Consider the following 11,604-nt stretch of genomic DNA (forward strand, 5'->3'; position numbering starts at 1 on the left):
AGTATTCAAATTCTGCTGTATGCTACAGTATCAAATATAAACTAAAACAATATTTTTATGGTTACAGAGGCTCCAAAGGTTTTCCTCGGTGCGAATCTGCAGGCTGGCCTTGAGGTGAAGCAAGGTTCTGAGATTGCACTTGAAGCCCACATTTCAGGGTCACCTTACCCAACTATTGATTGGTTATGGAATGATGAAGTTGTTAAGCCAACAGAAATTAAGAAGAGAGTTACCAAGGTTACTAGGAAGAAGAAAGGTGAAGTTGAAGAAGATGAGCCTTTCCACTTGTCCCTGCCCGAGCGTTTGAGCATTGACAACCACAGACAAGGAGATTCTGTACTGGTCGTTCGGGATTCAATCAGACCAGACCATGGCACATATACTATTCGAGTTGAAAACGATCACGGGGTTGCAAAAGCTTCATGTGAAGTCAATGTGTTAGGTATGCCCTTATGCATAATGGTGTGTGATACATTTTCTTCAAAATGTTTGAAGTGATATGTGCAAAGTCGTGCTCATTATTTTTATTTTCAAAACAGATACACCTGGACCACCGGTCAACTTTGTTTTTGAGGAGGTTCGTAAAAATAGCATCACTTGCAAGTGGGAGCCTCCTCTTGATGATGGCGGAAGTGAAATATTGAACTACGTCCTTGAAAAGAAAGACAACACAAAATCCGACATTGGCTGGGTTACCGTTACTTCAACGCTTAGGCATTGCAAATATAATGTGCCTAAACTTATTGAAGGAAAGGAGTACATATTCCGTGTGAAAGCTGAGAACAGAGTAGGAGCTGGACCTCCATGTCTTTCAAAACCTGTTGTAGCTCAAGATCCATTCAGTAAGTCTTGTACTAAATATGTGCTTCATTCATTTTTCCCAAAAGGCACTGCCATCATCATCACCTTACACTCATATTGTACTTTAACATTAAAACTTTAATTCTATAATAACCCAGCAGAAAAACCTTGCAGAAGGAAATGGCTAAATTACATTTGCTGATCGTTGCATCTGAGTGCAACATCCTAAAAAGAAAAAGAAACAGCTAGGACAATCCATGCTAGTTGATTGTAAAATTTGCCATATCAGCCTTTTCTATTCTGTTCTCTCCTTGTGTCTTAAAGTGTGTGAAGTGGGTAGTAATTACAAATAATAAATCCTTGAGATATATGGGTACACTGAGCTGGTAAGATCATCATTGACAAAAGCAAATGCTTTAATAATCCACCAGTAAAATAAATTGCAGATGAATTCGTACATACAAAGCAGAAAAAGAAGAACTGTGAAAAACACACATTTTCTTTAAGTCTTTCCATATACACAAAACCCACCCGCACTCTCTACAAGTTTCAAGCATGCACATCTACACGTTTAGGGTATAACACAGAGATAATATTTACATATCATGAAGGCAGTTTCGTTTTATTGGGATGTGGCTTTCCAGGGACCAAGCTAAACTTTACTACTCACAAGGGGTTCTGAATTCACTTAAAGGCATGCTGGGAGAACCAAGCTAACTTTTCATCCCAGTTTGCCCCCTTTGTGTAGTAAAGAAAAATACTTGTAACAGCTAATTTAGTAGCTCTCAGGCTGCAATCCTAGACACATTTACCTGGGAGTAAGTACAGCTGAAATCACGGGACTTCAATTCAAGTAACTGTGAATAAGATCAGGCTGCATATTGCAACTGAAGCCTCCAAGTAAAGATATGGTGGAGGAGAAAATTAGAGGCATTATTTCTGTATGATTTGGTAAGCTCCACTAACATTTGCATATCCTCTTTTTCTAGGTCCTCCTGATGCACCTGATAAACCTCTAGTAGAGGATCCAACCAGCAGTAGTCTGTTGGTTAAGTGGAATGAGCCTAAAGACAATGGTAGCCCCATTTTGGGATACTGGATTGAAAAGCGTGAAATCAATGGAACCCACTGGGCCCGTGTGAACAAAGAGCGTGTGAATGCCCTGGAAACTAGAGTTGAAGGACTTTTAGAAGGTCTAACTTACGTTTTTAGAGTTTGTGCTGAAAACGCAGCTGGCCTTGGCAAATTCAGTCCCCCTTCAGATCCTAAAACTGCACAAGACCCAATATGTAAGTTGTTAGATAGATAATATTATCCCTTAGTTTGAAAAGGGAAGTTTTCAGTCTATTCATCTCTCTTTACATGTATTTTTTTCTTTTAGTGCCTCCTGGCCCACCTGTTCCAAGAATTGTTGATACAAGCTCAACATCTATTGACGTTGAATGGGATGCTCCGCTATACAATGGGGGTAGTGAAATCACTGGCTACCATGTTTACAAGAATTTTGTCGGCTCAAATGAATGGTCTCGGTGCACAGAAAGACCTATTAAGGTTCGGAGCTATATAGTTAAAGGAATTAGAGAAGGTGCAGATTACAAACTTCGTATTACCGCTCTTAATGTTGCTGGGGAAGGACCTCCTGGAGAAACAGAGCCTGTAACAGTTGCAGAGCCTCAAGGTACAGTGATTATGTAATTTAAAATGAAATCTAATGTGAAATAGTTTGTAGGATTGCAAATTAATTAATTCTCTCTCTCTCTCTCTCTCTCTCTCTCTCTCTCCTTGTACAGAGCCTCCCACTGTTGAATTTGATATTTCTGTCAGGGCAGGAGTTCAGATATTGGCAGGTCAAGCACTTAAACTCCCTGCTGTTGTTACTGGACGACCTACCCCTACAATTGTATGGACTTTAGAGGATGCAGATGTTGACAAAGAGCGAGTTGTGATTGAAAATGTTGGCACTTCATCTGAGCTGTTTATCAAAAATGCACTCAGAAAAGACCACGGAAGATACGTGATTACTGCCACCAACGAAAGTGGTTCTAAATTTGCTGCAACCAGAGCAGAAATATTTGGTAAGAAATGCTACATAGAGTGAAACGATGAATATATTAAGTATTTGGCGTTCTTCAATTACATCTCATGACTTCTTTTTTTCCCCATGTCATTTTGGCCTCAGAGAAGAAAGTTCCCTCTCTTCCCAAGGGGTTCTTAGTTCTCCAAATATCAACTAAGTCCATATTGTCAGTCATGTCAAAAAACGTTTTTGGTAGTCTACCATCTTTTGTGACTACCTGTCTCTGTGCCTTGCCCATATTAGTAGACACCACTCCATTCATATCTCCCATCAGAATCATGTTGTATTCCAAATAGTCCAACAGAGTCTCACGAAACTTCTTAAAAAATTCCGATTTTCCCTCATTTGGTGCATAAATGCCTAGTATCAAAAATTTCTCTCCTTGTGATTGAATTTCAATTGCCACAAATCTTCCTTGATCATCTTTAAATAAAAATTTTGGTGATAGGCTCTCCTTTTATACTAAAGTACTACTCCTCTTTTCTTAACTTTGTCTGATGAAATAAATTTTTGACCTAATCTTTTATTACTCGAAATTTTCCTGTGTAGCCTTGTCACGTGTGTTTCTTGTAAACTACATCTCATGTCTTCTTTTCCAGATGTTCCTGGACCGGTTACTGACTTGCATCCTGTGGTGGTAAATAGAAAGATGTGTCTACTTAACTGGGATGATCCCAAAGATGACGGAGGAAGTGAGATCATAGGTTTCCTTGTAGAGAGGAAAGATGCCAAAATGCATACATGGAGACTAGCCGTAGATACAGACAGATCTAAGTGTGATATAACAGGTCTTGTTGAAGGACAAGAATATAAGTTCCGTGTATTCGCCAAGAACAAGTTTGGCTGTGGACCACCTGTTGAACTGGGACCTCTCCTTGCTGTTGACCCCAAAGGTAAAACTTCTTGTATTGATAAAAACCATCAGAACACTTTGGAACAGAGAATCCCCCTCCCGTAATTTCAACTTTTAACACCATTCAAAATATATATTTATATCCTTTATCATCACAACACTCCGTGTGTGTGTGCGCGCGTGTGCGCATTCTTGCAGTTGAACCCAGAACATGTCAGTTTCTTGAAAGAGAACTTTTCTAGAGTCGGGATAACTGAAAACCTAGTGCTTCCCATGTTCATTTCTGTGTGGAAATACTTTTTTAAAAAAAAAGAAGAAGAAAATAATCCTACAAGGGCAAAATGTTGCATGTGAAGATGCTCTGATGTAAAACTTTTCTGTAGCTGCTCTAGATTTACAAAATCCAATTTCTCCACACACCTCTTTCCCACTTCCAGCAATTCACTGGAGTCGCACCAATGCATTTTGGAGTTAGTATAGCATTGTCCCATTTAATTTAGTATTTAATGACAGTTTTAAACTGAGGATGGAGAGGTGGGTTTCAGTAAACATCTGCAGAGCTTCCCTCCTCTTTAAATAGCATGTTGCATGTCCCTAGCCTTGGAGGCAGGGGAATATAAACCGAAATAAATAAAACGATGTATTTTTACCTTGTTTGCTGGTGAAACTGCTGCACAGTAAACATGACATGAAAAAACAAGGGTTTATTTTTCAAATTTAACTTATCATTTTTCATTCTTGCCACAACAGGTCCTCCAACTGCTCCTGAGAGGTTCATGTACACAGAGAGAACAAAAAACTCTGTTACACTTGACTGGAAGCCTCCCCGTAATGATGGTGGAAGCCCCATCATCGGCTACATTGTTGACAAAAGAAGACATGACTCAAATGAATTCGAAAGAGTCAATAAGAGACTCTGTCCAACTACATCCCTTCTTGTGGACAATCTTGCTGAGCTGCATATGTATGAGTTCCGAGTCAAGGCTGTCAACGAGATTGGAGAAAGTGAACCATCACTGCCCCTTAATGTAGTCGTACAGGATGATGAAGGTGAGGCTCTTTAATATAAATGTGTACACTTTACCTATAGATGTGAACATTTGTTGTCTGCTAGATGCCTCACTATATTTTTGAGAATTACATGGTTAATCACTTTTGCATTCATTTTCTTTTTTCAGAACCTCCCACAGTGACATTGCGTCTATCTGTTAGAGGAGATACTATCAAAGTTATGGCAGGGCAACCAGTCAACATTCCAGCAGACGTGACAGGTCTTCCAATGCCAAAGATTGAATGGTCTAAAGATGACGTTGTTATTGATAAAACATCAGATGCCCTTAAGATCACCAAAAAGGAAACAAGTAGAACAGAGGCGAAAACTGAACTCAGCATGCCTGCAGCAGTTAGGAATGATAAAGGCACTTACACAGTTTCAGCTTCTAATCGTCTTGGCACCGCATACCGCAATGTTCACGTTGAAGTATTTGGTATGTATCTAGCTCCTTGCTTAAATGGCCAAAGTTTTCTTACTTTATTTCTACCATAACACAATACTAAATTGGTTTTATTTAGATCGTCCTTCTCCACCGAGAAATCTCACCGTATCGGATATTAAAGCTGAATCTTGCTGTTTGACTTGGGATGCCCCACTCGATAATGGTGGCAGTGAGATTACACACTACATTATTGAGAAGCGTGATGCGAGCAAAAAGAAGTCTGACTGGGAGGAAGTATCCAGCACTGTTGTGGATAGACGATTTGGGGTAATGCTTCAATCTTGATTTCATAGGCGAAAGGAATAGTCTTTAAATGAAAAATGACCATTTATAAAATTGTTGAGGTGAATGTTAACACTGTTCATCTTCCAGATTTCCTATTTTTACGTCTGCCTTCCATTTAATGCCAAAATAGGTATTCCTATACTCTGTATTGAATGGTACTTTGCTCCCTTCAGAGTCGGGTTAGTAGCAGTTGGTGCAGATATGCCAATCATGTATAGAGTTGTTAAGCATCAGAGCAACAAGCAGGTGTTTTTTTCAAGAACTGTTTTAAGATGTCCATATGATGGCATCTAACTGCATGAAAAACAACCAAAATACACTAAAACCAGTTCTGAGAATTGGTTTTACGCATATCATAGGATCAAACAGTTGGGTGGGTCCTTTTTGAGTTTGAGGGGTCTGCCTAGTCAAATCCCTTGCTCAGTGCAGGAAAATGAGAACCTGGGCACTCCCAACAGATGGCTGTTTAGATTCTGCTTAAGACCTCAGTGAAGAAGAACCCAATGTTCATTGACTCCATTGTCAAACTTTTAAGAGGTTTCTCCTAATGTTCAACTGAAACGTGTCCTCCTTTAGCTTATGAGATCTAGATGTTTATGCCCTCTGTATGACATCTCCTCAGGTATTTGTAATATGTTGACAGGCCCCCCTTCAGACATCTCCCCACCAAGTTAAACAAACCCAATTACTTCATCCTTTCTTTTTAAGTCTTGTTTTCCATACCACTGACTACCTTTGTTGCCCTCCTTTGTGAGGTGACCTTTGGCTATTCTTTGTTTAAAGTCCTGGAAACAGCACAGGGAATTGATATGAAACTGATTTTAAAAAATAATGATGTATCATGTTTCTTTTACTTTTCAGGTCTATAAACTGGCAACAAATGGACAATATCAATTTAGAGTGAGGGCCGTTAACAGGTTTGGGACAAGTGACGAATGCCTTTCCGAAAAGGTAGTTATTAAGGATCCTTATGGTCTTCCTGGACCCCCTGGAAAACCAAAGGTTACAGAACACACCAGGTCATCAATGCTGGTAACATGGACACCTCCACTAGACAATGGTGGAGCTCCAATTACTGGCTATTGGCTGGAAAAGAAAGAAGAAGGAGGTGTTTACTGGTCGCGTGTCAGCAGAGCTCCAGTGACAAAACCAGCAGTGAAAGGACTGGAATACAATGTACTGCGTCTGATTGAAGGTGTGAAATACCAGTTCCGAGCTATGGCTGTGAATATTGCTGGAATTGGCCCTCCCAGTGAGCCATCAGATCTTTATGAAGCTGCAGATCCAATCTGTAAGTATAAAGACAAGGAAGCAATAAGTAACACAAAATGCCAACTTTGTAATTTTTGTTCAATTTGTCCTGAACCTGATTTGATAGAGGTTCTGTGATTTCAGTGCAAGAGCTCTGCATTTGAGGTCAAATATTTAATGAGTTAGGCTTCATTTTATAAGTGCCTATTATCATGATAAATAGCAAATGTTCCTAATTTTGTGCAGTGAAATACTGTATAGTTGATAGACTTTCCATTCACTTCATTGAAGGGGTGTTGTGCAATGGAACAAGGGAGGCATAGTCTTCATGGCAGTACATTTTGCATTTTCTCAATAGATCCTCCTGGAGCACCATCATGCCCAGATGTCAAAGACAGAACCAACTCAACTATATCTCTTGCATGGAAACCTCCACAAAAAGATGGTGGCAGTCCTATTAAAGGATATATCGTCGAAATGCAAGAAGAAGGTAGTTTAGATTGGAAGAGTGTGAATGAACCGGACAAGCTGTTCCCTACCTGCGATTGTGTTGTACCCAATCTGAAAGAGCTCAGAAAGTACAGATTCAGAGTAAAGGCTGTAAATGCTGCAGGGGAATCCGAGCCAAGCCTTTGCACTGCAGAAATACCATGCAAGGAAGTTCAAGGTAAGGATTGTTGGAAATAATTCTTTCCACTCAAACATGAGACATAGAAAAATCAAAGGATTTGAAAACTGAAATGCAGGAATGGCTGTCCAGCACATTAGAGTTTTCAAGAGTAAAGCAAACTTACTGGAGGGTGTTATGGGTACAAGGGAAATCCCAACATCAATCTGATAGGAATAGAAGCAGGAGCTAGATTATTCTGCATACATCTGAGAAATAACTCTTCTCAAAGTGTCCCTGCCATATGAGTTAAGGCGGATAGTGATCAAAGAGAGATCCTTCTCAGTGGTGGCACCAATTCATAGAATTCTCACCTCGGAAAGCCCACCTGACACCAACATTGTTATGGATTTGGGGCCAGCAAGGGTTTTTGTTTTTTTACTAGGCTGTTTCATGCATTGTTCTAATATATTATATTTTGGTGTTATATGTTATCATGTTTTTGTAAAGCTTTGCTAAAGGGCAGTATATATTTCAAATAAGTATATATCTTGATATCTTGGTTTATCATCAAGAGAATAATACACAACTGAGGCTACAAGCCTACCCATTTACCTGGAAGAAAGACCCATCAATGTCTGCAGGACTTACTACTGAATATACTGTACATGCATAAGTTTACCCTATTAGAGAACTTATGTGACAGGTAGATGAATTCTGACTATATTATTTATATGATATATTACTTGTATTTTGCAGAGGAGCCAGAAATATTTATTGATGTTGGCGCACAAGACCTACTCTCTTGCCGTACTGGTACAACAATCAGAATTCCAGCAGTTATTAAGGGACGTCCTGTTCCCAAAGTAACTTGGGAATTTGAAGGAGATGCAAAGAAAGCTGTAAAGGTCAGTGGCAAAACAAAGTAAACTGTTAAAAACTTCAAGCTAAAGTATTGTGTGTTTGTGTGTATTTACTATTTCTTCTTTATTTAAAGGATGGGCATAACATACCTGAAGATGCTACGGTAAAAAATAGCTTATATTTGAATTCGCTTATTTTGCTTCTAATATTTGCATTTTTCAAGTCCTTTTTTAATTATTATTGCTAAGTAAGTTTATTTTGGTTTGTGCAGGTGGAATCAACTGATACCACATCAGTGATTAATATCCCTGCATGTAACAGAGGTCATTCTGGAAAATACAGTATTACAGCAAAGAATAAAGCAGGACAGAAAACTGTAAATGTCAGGGTGAATGTCCTAGGTAAGACTAATCAATCTTAATATTGCACCATTTCACTAATTTTGTGATCCAAAAGTTCATATACTGTAAAACCCCATATAATGATTTTTCCAATCTGTTTTCATGATGAAATAGATGTTCCAGGGCCACCAAAAGACCTGAAAGTAAGTGACATAACAAGATGCAGCTGTAAACTTTCATGGAAAATGCCGGACAATGATGGTGGAGACAGAATCAGAAACTATATTATTGAGAAAAGAACTGCTGAAGGGAAAGCCTGGACAAAAGTTAATCCCAACTGTGCTGGCACATCATTGGTTATTCCTGATCTCATAGCTGGGCAACAATACTTCTTCAGAGTACGTGCAGAAAACCGCTTTGGTGTTGGACCCCCAGCAGATACAATTCAAAGGACCACAGCGAGGGATCCAATCCGTAAGTTAAATCAAAATGGGACATTCATTCATACATTCATTCAGCCTTTATTGGCAAAATTTAGACAAGAAAATCATAAAAGAGTAAGAAAACCTTCCATAAAACACTGGCAATCCGGACATATTAAACACATGAAACATATGAAAGACTCAGTAGCCACCGTTAAGAAAATTAAATAGTTTTAAATTTGACTTTTAAAATCTCAACTAAATATCCTGAAACAATCTCAGTGGTTTGGGGAGTATCATTCCTCAGCAGATATTGGATTGCAGGTTCTTTGAAAAGAAATACTTAAATACTTTAAGGGTGTGGCAAAGTGGGACATTTGTTTTTACTAATGATACTTTATTGTAGGGCAGTACTTACATTTTACTTTGCTCCTTTTTTAAAAAAAAAACAACACACAGATCCTCCTGACCCTCCCATCAAGCTCAAGATTGGTCTTATAACAAAGAACACGGTAAGCTTGACATGGAAACCTCCAAAGAATGATGGTGGTGCTCCCGTAACACATTATAATGTGGAGTGCCTTCGCTGGGACCGTACCGGTGAAGGGAAGGAAGCCTGGCGACAGTGCAATAGGCGGGATGTGGAAGAAACAAAGTTTACTGTTGAAGACCTTAAAGAAGGTGACGAATATGAATTCAGAGTGAAAGCAGTGAATGAAGCAGGTCCAAGCAGACCGTCAGCTACTGTTGGGCCAATCGTTGTCAAAGATCAGACATGTAAGTGCTGCAAAGCATTATTAGTTATTGCACTTCAAATATCCGCTCACCTGGGGCTCCGGGGGAGCAGTGTTTTTGTTACACAGTGCGGCCGCGGGACGGTCCCAGGGGATCTGCCATCTTCCCACACAGCCAGGCAAAGGGATGGTCACATGGCAATGCCCTCCTCACATTGGGCTGAATCCTACACTGAACAGGTACCCCGCTAAAGGGGTCCAGGAGGGGTGACTCTCTCTGAGAGCCCACATGATAGGCCAATATACCTCTTGCAATGATGCCCTGTCGTGGCACCTGGTCCATGTTGGGGGCAACTCCCCAGCACAGGGTCCTTCTCTCATTGGGTCTCTTATCAGCCAGCACATGGGTTGACTGATGATGGATACATGCCCATTGCCTTAGCCAAACCTACTCGTATCTGTATTGAAGGAAGTTGTGGCCTAATTCAACCCAATATCAATCTCTTGTGTTCATTTCCACCGTCTACCCCGCACAGAGCTGCAGACATCATGTGCCTGCAATGCAAAGCATTTTGACTTCTGTATTCATAGTGGCTCAATAATTTTTGCTTGCTTTTGTTTGTAGGCCCTCCGTCGATTGAACTCAAAGAATTTATGGAGGCAGAAGAAGGGACAGATATCAAGATTGTAGCCAAAATAAAGGGCGTCCCCTTCCCGACATTGACTTGGGTCAAAGCTCATCCAAAGAAACCTGATGACAAATTGCCAGTGCTATATGACCAACATGTCAACAAGATTGTGGATGAAAATTCCTGTACTTTGCTGATACAGCAATCTCGCAGAAAAGACACAGGCTTGTATACTATAACTGCTGTCAATAACTTTGGAACAGATTCAAAGGAGATGAGGCTGAATGTGCTAGGTAAATATCAATGTATTTTGGCATTGGCAACCTCATTTACTATTTGTTATATAATGTTCAAAACATGTCTCTCCTGTTATCAGTCTCTGCAGCCACAGCAGGCGCTATAATTCTCCAATAGTTTGGCTTCATCCCTGAAGGCAAACTCTTCCATTTCCTCCTGAGACAGACGGATGCCAACCACAGCAATATAATACTCAACTTTGACAACAATTAATGCTTTATAAAATGTATTTTTCAGGTCGCCCTGGACCACCAGAAGGACCTATTAAATTTGAATCTATTTCCGCCGATCAGATGACAATTTCTTGGCTTCCTCCTAAAGATGATGGTGGATCTAAGATAACTAACTATGTTATTGAAAAAAGGGAAGCAAACAGGAGGACCTGGGTCCATGTTACCAACGAACCTAAAGAATGCATCTTCACAGTACCCAAACTACTAGAAGGGCATGAATACATATTCCGCATCATGGCACAGAATAAATATGGCGTTGGGGAACCTCTTGATAGTGAACCTGAAACTGCCAGAAATCTATTCAGTAAGTATACAGTTATCTCAAATATCACCTGCGCTTATATTTATTGGCAAAGCAGAACATAAGTAATCTGATTAGATAGCATGAGAGCCCCAAGTTAAAATTGTTATTTTTTTTAATCTTCTGGATGGCTAAAATGTCTATAATAGTTTTTAAAAGCTTTTCTGAAATAGATCTTTTATGGCTATTTTTTCTGTTTCATCTTAAAACCTTACCTGTTTTAAATGTTAAATATTGAATCTGTACTTATATCATTTTAGATTTTATTTAGCACAGTATAGACCGTTTCTTTGCCTTTCTTCACCATAATATAATAAAACGTTCAATTATCAGTGCGATCTTGTGCTCTGCTATACACAATGAAGCACAGTGCTGTGGCAAAGGAACCCTTCATCAGCTCCACTATTCCAAGA

At 39.6% G+C, this 11,604-nt stretch overlaps 1 protein-coding gene across 49 annotated transcripts in view; it reads left to right on the forward strand.

The window, feature by feature from the left end:
- TTN (titin) overlaps window positions 1-11,604 on the forward strand; it is a 300,685-nt gene that overhangs the window by 215,142 nt on the left and 73,939 nt on the right. For all 49 annotated transcript variants that reach the window (XM_079974390.1, XM_079974400.1, XM_079974409.1 and 46 more), the window contains 18 exons: window positions 68-442; window positions 540-842; window positions 1,791-2,090; window positions 2,183-2,479; window positions 2,592-2,876; window positions 3,478-3,771; window positions 4,482-4,781; window positions 4,910-5,218; window positions 5,304-5,494; window positions 6,374-6,803; window positions 7,122-7,430; window positions 8,130-8,278; window positions 8,368-8,397; window positions 8,506-8,635; window positions 8,750-9,049; window positions 9,457-9,774; window positions 10,357-10,653; window positions 10,895-11,194. In XM_079974390.1, coding sequence (XP_079830516.1) covers window positions 68-442; window positions 540-842; window positions 1,791-2,090; window positions 2,183-2,479; window positions 2,592-2,876; window positions 3,478-3,771; window positions 4,482-4,781; window positions 4,910-5,218; window positions 5,304-5,494; window positions 6,374-6,803; window positions 7,122-7,430; window positions 8,130-8,278; window positions 8,368-8,397; window positions 8,506-8,635; window positions 8,750-9,049; window positions 9,457-9,774; window positions 10,357-10,653; window positions 10,895-11,194 — 4,917 coding nt within the window. The remainder of the gene's footprint in view (window positions 1-67; window positions 443-539; window positions 843-1,790; window positions 2,091-2,182; window positions 2,480-2,591; window positions 2,877-3,477; window positions 3,772-4,481; window positions 4,782-4,909; window positions 5,219-5,303; window positions 5,495-6,373; window positions 6,804-7,121; window positions 7,431-8,129; window positions 8,279-8,367; window positions 8,398-8,505; window positions 8,636-8,749; window positions 9,050-9,456; window positions 9,775-10,356; window positions 10,654-10,894; window positions 11,195-11,604) is intronic.

Source organism: Podarcis cretensis (assembly GCF_951804945.1).
Source record: "Podarcis cretensis genome assembly, chromosome: 1".
NCBI classification, from domain to species: Eukaryota; Metazoa; Chordata; class Lepidosauria; order Squamata; family Lacertidae; genus Podarcis; species Podarcis cretensis.